General features: G+C 33.0%; 2 protein-coding genes across 2 annotated transcripts; both read right to left on the bottom strand.

Moving 5' to 3' along the window:
• Positions 1-3,474: 3,474 nt before the first annotated feature.
• On the bottom strand, positions 3,475-5,148 carry LOC124926246 (pentatricopeptide repeat-containing protein At5g59600-like). The gene has a single exon (XM_047466438.1). The coding sequence runs from the start codon at positions 5,144-5,146 to the stop codon at positions 3,515-3,517; it is 1,632 nt and encodes a 543-aa protein (XP_047322394.1). The 5' UTR covers positions 5,147-5,148; the 3' UTR covers positions 3,475-3,514.
• A 2,076-nt stretch (positions 5,149-7,224) lies between these two features.
• LOC124925245 (protein NRT1/ PTR FAMILY 7.1-like) lies at positions 7,225-9,389 on the bottom strand. The gene is made up of 4 exons (XM_047465215.1): positions 9,318-9,389; positions 9,105-9,240; positions 8,802-9,019; positions 7,225-8,691 (listed from the first exon to the last, which is right to left on the bottom strand). Exons 1-4 carry the CDS (start codon positions 9,387-9,389, stop codon positions 7,225-7,227), a joined length of 1,893 nt encoding a protein of 630 aa, XP_047321171.1.
• Positions 9,390-10,302: the final 913 nt, after the last annotated feature.

Consider the following 10,302-nt stretch of genomic DNA (forward strand, 5'->3'; position numbering starts at 1 on the left):
TTTTTTGTTTCTAGAACGAATGATAATTACTTATAACGTTAAAACAATTTTAATCTCAAAAGTTCATGTTTCATTCTTTTATTAAGAATTTCAAAATAATATTAAACCTCTCAAATATAATAGAAATTCATTAATAATGATAGTTTTCTATATCAATATATTATTAATTTAAAATAGTGATTTAGCGTAAATAAATTGATGGACGTAAGAATTCGATAATTTATTTAATAACGTTATTTTTTTAATGTCATTTTTGTGGTTATGCTTAAACAACTTTTTTATTTTTAAATAATTTTATAAAATGTAATAAATTTTAATTAAATTAAATGATAACAACTTTAATTTAAAAAAAGTTAATGTATATTATTAAAATATAATTATAAATATTATTTTAAAATCTGTAAAGATAAGAAAAAAATCTCAAACATTTAATTTTATTTAATTACAATTTGAATACTTTATCATAAAGTTAACAAACAAATAATATTTAATTCTAATTTTAATCAACCCAAACCATTTATAGCCAATGACATAAATTATATGGTGATTAAGATAATTAGTATTTACAATTATAATTAATGATTGAATCTAGGTTCATATAAATCTTAAAAAGATACCCAACTATTTAAAAAAGTTACACAAAAAATATTGTCACCTTTAATACATAATATTATTATATTAATTTGACTAAAACTCTCTACTCTATATAATAGACTATTTTCATTCACATTTTTCTCATCTTTCATTCACCCAACCAAATGTTCTTCCATCCTTCAAGTTCCATGGATTCTTCTCATGTTCCAAATCCTTCCATGGAGGATTTAAGCTTCCAAAATCCATTGAATCCCCTAATTCCTCAACCTGACTTTAGCAACGTGATAAGCGTCGCTAATACTCCACCATTGATTCTAACCCCCTTTGATTTGATCCACAATGTTTCCATGGAACATCTACTTTTCAAAAATACACATGCTCCTCCCGTCATTATTAAGACTAAACCTATGGAAGCTTCTCATCAGTCAAAGGTGATCTTAACTAATTTTTCCCGAGATCATTTAAAATCCATTCCTCATACTTATCCAACCCCACCACCACGGCCACCACAAGTACTATTACCAGTACCAGTCTTGAACCAGAACTCTGATGATTTTCTTCCTGTTAATGGAAATCAAAAGGGGCCAGCTTTTCAGCTTCTTGAAACCGATTTACCATTCCTGACATCCTTTCTGAATGATCCACCAATCAATCTGGATCAACCAATGGAGGTTTCTTCTGGTGGGGTAGTACTGCAGAAGATTAGCCAGAATCCTAATGATGATTCTCTGAATAACAATAGCCCATTTCTTCTGAATGATCCTCCAACTAATCCATGGGAGGGTTATGCCTCTGGTGGTGGTGGAGTACCGCAGCAGATTAGCCAGAATCCAAATGATGATTATCTGAATCACATTAGCCCATTTCTTCTGAATGATCCTCCAACTAATCCATGGGAGGGTAACTCCTCTGGTGGTGGGGTGCAGCAGATTAGCCAGAATCCAATTGATGATTTTCTGAATCACAATAGCCCATTTCTTCTGAATGATCCTCCAACTAATCCATGGGAGGGTAACTCCTTTGGTGGTGGGGTGCAGCAGATTAGCCAGACTCCAATTGATGATTTTCTGAATCACATTAGCCCATTTCTTCTGAATGATCCTCCAACTAATCCATGGGAGGGTAATTCCACTGGTGGTGGGGTGCAGCTGATTAGCCAGAATCCAAATGATAACTCTCTGAATAACAATACCCATGTTCTGAATTCAATGGGGTTAACTCCAAGCCAGCAGATTCAAGTTGACATAATAAGCAATGCCGCACTTGAGGTTTTGAAACAAAAATCAATGGTAAGGTTTTATTGTTCTATATGTAAGAAAGCGTTTCATTCTATTCAGGCAATGAGCGGTCACAGGAGTTATCATGCCAAAATGAAGAAAATGGAAGCTGCAGAAGCTGCTGCTGCTGTTGCTGCTGCTGCAAATCAAGGAGAAACATCCTCCTCTGCTGCCGCCGCCGGCGGTCACCAACTACCGCCGCCGGTTAACGTTCAGAATCCAGAGGAACCTGCTCTCAAGATCCGTAGGATCGAGAAAAACTGATAGGACTTTGTCATGTTGATCGCGCGATTTGTTTTGTTTGCGGTCACCGCATGTTGATAGCGCGATTTGTTTTGTTTTGTTTGCGGCCACCGCATGTTGATCGTGCGATTTGGTTTTTTTTGTTTGCGGCCACCGCATGTTGATCGTGCGATTTGTTTTGTTTTGTTTGTTTGCGGCCAATGGCCACCGCATGTCCTTTAATTTTTATTTTCATTTAAATTTAATGCTTTCGTATTAATCATTAATGTTTTGTTTCTTAGAAACTTTAATATTAAATGATTGTAATCTCTCTTTTCTTAAATAAAATCTTTTTAATGAAAAGTCAGTAATTTTATTATTTCTTTTTCTTTTCTTTTTAATTTTTTGGTAGAAGGTTTGACCATTAGTAATGTGAAAAAAATTATTTAATAATTTATTGTCTTTTTAGATTAATTATTAAATCTCTTCCCCTCGTAATAATGAAAAAGAAAAAGTTACATATCTACCAAATATGATATATTATAATATTTTTTTTTCACTAAATTTTAAGTATATCAAACACACTAAATAATAATAATATATATATATATATATATATATATATATATATATATATATATATATATAAACAAGTTTATAACCACAAGTGTCATATTGTTAATTTATACTTAACTGTTAATAGATTATAACCTCAAGAATAAAAAAAAATTGTAAAAGAGCCAATTTACATTATTATGGGCTACCAAATCTACAAAGGTGGCCCAAAATATTATATATAATTAATCAAGAAAGAAAATTTTGTTTGATGGATCTATTATAATTTGTTATAACCCGAATAAATTTTAAATTTTAATTCAATATGTACACTATATATTTTATCAAACTCATATTATTTAAGTTGGGGTGATATAAATTTTAGACATAGAAGTCTCAAATGAGAAAAGAAAATATAACAGGACTAAAAGCAAAAGTCATTTAATTTATTATACGACAAAATTATTTTACTCGAACTTCTCATACGACAAAATTAGGTCACTCGGATTTATCGTATGATGACATGTTTGTCGTTTTGTTGTCGCATTAAATAACTCAATTTTGTTAGCATATTAGAGCAACTTTTTTCTTATATAAATATAATATAAAAGAAATCAAACATGCCAAAAATATTTTACACTATGCTTGTTTATGATTGTGTTTTTGAACACCAACAAAGTTTGTTTTCCAAAAAAGAACAAATAGACTACAACAGAGGTTGTGAATATTGAAAAGAATCATTAAGTTATGTTTGGTTGACATTGTTTTAATCAATCTTATGTTAAAATCAAAACAAACTTGAACCAACATGACTAATGGTGGTAGATTGAACAAAAGAAAAGAATTACTGATATGGGTGTAAATTTTTAATAATAGTTTTGATGATCTTTAAATAAATGATTACAATTTTCAACCGAACTGAAACCAGGCTTTTTTAGAACCCTTTTCTCCTTCATCTCATTTCTCATTTTCTCAACTTGTTCCCATTCTCCATTAACAGCAAAAACATTCGACATTGCCACAAGACAAGCACCCTTCTTCTTCTTCCCCTGCTCCTCCTCCGCCTCCATCTTCACAACCATCCTTTTCGCAAGATCTTCTCTTTCGTGCACTTTACATCCATTTAAGAAAGCACCAATCATCGAATCCGTCACTTCCATTTTCATCTCCTTCACAATTTCATAAGCTTCTTCCATTCTCCCCGAACGACAAAGAAGATCCAAAACACAAGCACGATGCTCTTCCTTCACCTCTTCCGGTCTCATCTGCTTATAAATATCCAAACCTTTCTCAACTAAACTCCCATGACCACAAGCCGAAAGAACACAAAGGAAAGTGACCTCGTTGGCTTCAACTCCTTCATCTTTCATCCTCTCGAAAAGATTCAACGACGAATCAACCATTCCGTGCTTTCCATAACAACCGATCATGGCATTCCACGACGCAACATTCTTCACCCGAGTTTTATCAAACACAATTCTCGCTTCCATCAATCTTCCACATTTTGAGTACATATCTATTAGGGCACTGGCAACGAAAATGTTAACACTCAACCCCATTCTGTAAATAAGGCCATGAACAGCTTTTCCTATTAGAGGCAAACCAGCCAAACCACAGGCAGGGAGGAAAGCGGTTACGGTTACATGATTCGGGTTTACACCAGCATTAAACATGTCCTGAAATGCTCTAAGAGCTTCTTCAAGGCGTTGGCTTTGAACAAAGCCTGATATAACTGCATTCCATGTCTTTAAATCAGGAACCAATCCTTGTTCAGTAGTCATTCTCGTGATCCATCTCACAGTTCCTTCACAATCTCCAACCCTGGCGTGTGCAGTGATCATCGCATTCCAGGTGAAGTCATTCGGTTGCAACCCCATCGATTTCATCTTCTCAAAGAGGAGAATTGATTGATTCAACTGCCCTGCGTTTGAATACCCACAAATCATGGATGTTAATGAAGCAACGTCTCTTGTAGGCATTTCATCGAACAATTGGCGAGCAAAACTTAGATTCCCGCATTTACAGTACATATCGATCAGAGCATTCCCTACACTTAGATCAAAGACAAAACCCAATTTACGCACAGTGGAATGGATCTTACTTCCGTTTTTTAGGTCATTCAAACCGACGTAAGCTTTCAAGACACTGGAAAAAGTGTAAGTGTTGGGATAAATAGTTGATGAAACCTGTAGGGATGAGAAATACGAAAGAGAATCGTCGTAAGCTCCAATGAAGGCGTTGGAAGATATCATCCAATTGAAGGCGAAGATATTTGGGGATTGAATTTGATGAAACAAGAGGTGAGCTGATCTGAGATCCCCGCTGGCTGCGTAAGAGGCAACGAGCTTAGAATCCATAGAGGCAGTGTTGATTTCGAATCCGGATCCCAAAAGGAAACCGTGAATTTGCTTGCATTGAATCAGTCGCTTAGCTTTCGTGCATTTCTCCAGTATCAATACCAATTCGTCCACACTGGGTAAGCAAATTGAGAATTTCATATTTTCACATGTTCATCTTCTTCGCTTACTTGCTATTATTTTTTTTTTCTCTGAAAAAATAAGTGATTTTCAAAACAAAAATGGTTAATAATACCTTATTTTTCCTTTACAATCTTTTTTTAATCAGTGAAATCAATTTGTTTGGATGAGAAATTTGATGAAACGACACTTATAAAGCTCGGGGAAATGATTAGCGCCCAATAAAATCTGCGAAAATGACAATTTCTCTTATATTATGACGAAAATACTCTGTACGAAACTCTAATTCTTCCCGACATGACTTGACGAGTGTATTTTTGTCCGAAAATTGAAAAGTAATCGTGCGTAATTTTTTTTAGGCGCCGATCAATTCCCCAATTAAGGCCAAGAAATTCTTGGGACATCTCATCAAATTTTTTATTTGAAAATATATAATGAATTGGGTTTAACTAAAAAAATATATTATTTCATTTATTAATATATAAAATTAAAATATTATTAAATTTAAATTAATATTTGAGATTTTTTTCTATAAGAAGCTAACATAATACTCTTCTGGACTGGACGACATTTAGTTAGGACTGACCATGGGATAAGCCCATATATTTTTAGTTAAATTTACTAAAGCTGACTATGGTTTAAGCCCACGGATATTTAATTAAATTTATAATTATTTTTAACATAGGTTTAAAATTAAAAATAATTTATTGTTATTTAGTTATGAGTTTAAATATAATCTTTTAACTAAAATGAAGCCTTCCAAAATTTTTTCATATTTTTTTACATGGGCTCCAATTTTCAAGATCAGCACTGTATTTAGTCTTTTAAAATCAATTCGACCACTTGAGCGATTTAGTAGGTTAATATTTAAGATTATTAAAATATTTTTTCTCATTTATCACATTATCATTCAAATTCCAATTAATTATTTTGTAATTTTTTAAAATAATTTAAGCATAAAAAGTCTTTGTCAAGAAAATTAAAAATCTCAATATAAATTGAGGTGGGCTGTTATAAATTATAATCATGGAAATTTCTTCTTATTTTTCTATAAATCAAATCTGATTTAATATATATAAAGAATATAGTTTTAAGTAGTACAAAACTATATATATAAATCTGATTTAGTAGGTTGTTTTTATTTAGTCTAGAAGTGAAGAGACCTTTATATATTTATAAAAGAAAAGTTAGTGCATTAAAAAAAATCAAGGTTATGTCACATTTTCAGCAGAAACTATTTTTTCGACTATAGCCTGGGGTTGAAAGCATAATAATCAAGTTTAAAAGATAAATGGATTTTAAATTAAAGTGAGTTGTCAAAAATAACTTCATAAATAAACAAAATAAAAACCCATATATATTAATTATCCCTAAAACAATTATTCAATTATCCATAAAATATAATATTCAAAACACACTTATGTATTCTTATTAATCTTACTTTTATTAGAAAAATAATCTAATGTGATTTCTCTTTTAATGCCTCATTTAATTTGAAAATCAAAATGAGGATCATACTTTTCTTAAAAAAAAAAAAAAATTTGTAAACACACCCAATAAATTAATTTAATCATGGAAGTTAGAGATATTACATTTTTTTCGTTAGACTATATTATTATATATATATTTTTTATTTAAACCATTTTAATGATTTATATCACATATAATCATTTATCTTAAGATTATTTAAAAAATTGTCTCATTTAATTTAATAATATGTTTACTCTTTGATTGATATGCATGTGTTTTTATTCAACGCCATTTTAATGATTTATATCACATATAATCATTTTATGTTATATTTTAGTTTATCATATACACTTATATGTATATACTTAGTTTAATTTGGACTTATACATTTTTTTTCTTCCTGAAACTAACTTTTTCTTACACAATTTTTATTCTTAATAATTTTTTTTCGCGTGTGTGTGGAAAATAAGCATGTAATTAAACTAAATTACCTCAGTACTCTTAATATGTACAAATGCTAACATCTCAAGAAAAACAAATAAAAATGTAAAGCATCCAAATGAATAGGAATTAAAAACCTTAATTTTAAAGATCTAACAAGGTTATTATTAAGGAAGAGAATGACATTATTATACATTTAAGCTAGAATTTGATGCACTATCAACTTGTTTTTGTGCTCCAACTCCAACTCCAACTCCATCGTCATTACCCGTTTTCAATATTTCGGTTTCTTCATCCACGTTGATGCCCTTATACCAAGTAGCACAATATACATATATCCCGAAATCAACTACGGTTAAGATCGCGATAAGGAAGTAAAATCTTTCGACGTGGCCAATGTTTAGATTACGCGGAATCCACCCGGGTCGGCCTCCTCTTGCCGAGATTGCCATCACTATGTTAATCAACACGATGCTCGTGTAATTCCCTAAAGACATCGAAGCCATACAAAGCGAGCTCCCGAAGCTCTTAATCCCATCCGGGGCCTGTCCATTAAAGAACTCTAACTGCCCAACATACATAAAAACCTCGGACGCCCCAACTAGAAGGTATTGTGGTACTTGCCAAAATATACTCAACGAACTAGGTTGATTTACATCAAATACTTTCCTAAGTCTCGCCATCTCGGTTATGCCAGCTGCAACCATGGCTAGCATACCGATGGCGAGACCTATCCCCATTCTTTGAAGTGGGGTTAGGCCTTTACGATTCCTAGTGAATCGGCTGGCTATTGGTACTATGATGTGACGGTTGATGCCAGTGAAGATAAGAACGCTGAAGACGTCGAAAATAGACATGCTTGCAGCCGGAATATGGAAGTTTCCGATCTTGGAGTGCATAACCGAACCTTGCTCGACGAATAGGGAAGCCATTTGTGTGAAGATGACCGAGTATATGATCGTGCATAGCCAAATTGGAATCATTCTCACTATGCATTTGGCTTCTTCGACTTGAGTAACCGTGCATAATCTCCAAGGGTTAATCTCTTGTCCACGGAAATCTTGTTCCATAATTGTGGCGGCTTTGTCCAAACACTTGAATTCTTGGCTGTGGTGAATTTTCGTACTACCTTTTGTAGCATATTCCGATCCATCCACCTCATACAACTCCTCTTCTCTCGAAGGAACGATACGCCATTTCTTAACGGAAGCTACGAAAACTTGAGCCACACGGGATAAAGGATCCCCATGAGGTTTAACATAACGATAGCCTCTCGAGCCGACTAAGAACAACCCTAGGGCTAGAGTGGCTGCACAAGTGGAAACCAAAAACCCTATTGTCCATTTCCCAGTATCCTCATAATAAACCAAGATGGTGTTGGAGAAGATTAAGCCTACATTAAGTGCGAAGTAGAAGTAGCTAAAGAACGCCAATTTGGATTCCTTCTCTTTCGGTTTAAACTCGTCGAATTGATCTGATCCAAATGTGGCTAATGTCGGTTGATGGCCTCCATAGCCAAGTGCAATCATGTAGATGGCTAAGTAGAACATACCCACTCCAAGTCTTGAAGGTGGATTACAAAAAAACTGGCTGTTACCACATCCATTAGGCTTGATCAGTAGTAGCCATGATGATACAGATAACGTACCCAAACCCTGCACGCATTCATGCATGCATGTCCAAGTTAATTAGTAGCACTTCAATTATAAGTTAATAACCAATAAAATTAAGAAAAGTAAACTCATTAATTCTTGAATATAATTACCCCAATAAGAATTATCTGAAACAGGGCGCAAGTGAAGTAACGACCCAAGTAAGAATCGCTAACGAAAGCTCCAAGCAGTGAGAACAAATAGACTGTTCCAGTCCACTTGCTAACATTGTTAGCTGCAACTGCATTATCCTGGCCAAGAACCCTAGTCAAGAACAAAACCAGATTCACACCAACCCCGAAAAATGACAAAGTTGCAAGGCCTTGATTCGCTACATGCATCAAAATACAGACAAAAGTGTTTTTAGAGACAAACAACAATAGTATTACTAGTTTGGTCTGATTAAAAAAATATACCCAACAATAGAAGAGCATATTTCCATCCTCCTGTTTCTTTCTTCTTTAAATTCCAACACTTTCGCTTAACCTCTTCGTCATCAAGCAGGTTAAGCTTGACTATGGGTTTAGGGTTTTCATTATTTCCCCTTTCCACCTATTAGAAAAAGAAAATACGAGATTAATTTCTTGGTTGAATTATATATAGTTGTTATTTTTAGGGTCAATACATACTCTTATTTCTGTGATCTCTGGTGAAGACACAAGGACAGTGGCGTCATTAGCCCGGTCTCTTTGAGGAACCATCCCTCGTTTACCCTGCAAGTTAAACTTTAAAAAAATTATAATTTATTTGAAAAGAAGGATTCTACAAAAGTTTATACATATATATGGATCATTTTCTTAAGAGAAATGGAGAATTTACAACTAATAATAAAACATTTAATAAAGAACGAGACAGAATCATGAGTTCGAGTGTTCAACCCCGGACCATTTTTTAAAATAGAAAGAGATACGAGATACAAACCTTTGATCAGGAGACAAAAATGTGAACGGAGGATCTGAAATAATCTCTGGAGAAGGCGGGGAAGATCCAGTGTCAAGAACTAGGAGAAGTAAATGTGTGAAAGTGAGGGAGATGATGGTTTGGTAAATGGAAATTGTTAAGTTAGTAAAACCACTGAGACTTTTTGTCATTTATGGTGAAGGTAGAAGAAGATATATCAACAATGGTTTATTCAATCACTCAAATTAAAGCTTCTTTTAGAAGAACTTTCGATCTCCTCAGGGCTTGTTAATTTCGAATGAAAAGATATTCTAAAAGGATCGTTATATAGAGATAGAGATGATCGAAAAAGAGAGAATACATGCATGGATATATGTATACCTAAAACTATTGATAATTAGGGTTTGATAAGTTCTTGGATCCTATAAATTAGGGAAAATAATTGACTATATATAACTAACTAACTTGATCACTTTGTCATATCTATTCACTTATGTTTCATTTGATAACTTTATCTCAATATCCTCACTTATATATATATATATATATATATATATATATTGGATAATTAATCTTCCGACAAAACTCACATTTTTTCTTAGTTTCTTTTTAAATAATATATTTTGTAGGAATATGTGAAATGTATGGTGAAAATAGGCTTGACTATTTCTGGTCATAATTTACTAGGTTTCAATTTGTTGGTTGATGTATTTA

This window comes from Impatiens glandulifera, chromosome 2 (assembly GCF_907164915.1).
Source record: "Impatiens glandulifera chromosome 2, dImpGla2.1, whole genome shotgun sequence".
NCBI lineage: Eukaryota > Viridiplantae > Streptophyta > Magnoliopsida > Ericales > Balsaminaceae > Impatiens > Impatiens glandulifera.

Excerpts from the sequence above, each read along its gene's own strand:
- LOC124926246 (XM_047466438.1), bottom strand. The coding sequence starts at position 5,146 with ATGAAATTCTCAATTTGCTTACCCAGTGTGGACGAATTGGTATTGATA.
- LOC124925245 (XM_047465215.1), bottom strand. The coding sequence starts at position 9,389 with ATGGTTCCTCAAAGAGACCGGGCTAATGACGCCACTGTCCTTGTGTCT. Across the intron at positions 9,020-9,104 it reads ATATGCTCTTCTATTGTTGG|CGAATCAAGGCCTTGCAACT; the intron begins GTATATTTTTTT and ends TGATGCATGTAG. Across the intron at positions 8,692-8,801 it reads TTCAGATAATTCTTATTGGG|GGTTTGGGTACGTTATCTGT; the intron begins GTAATTATATTC and ends GAATGCGTGCAG.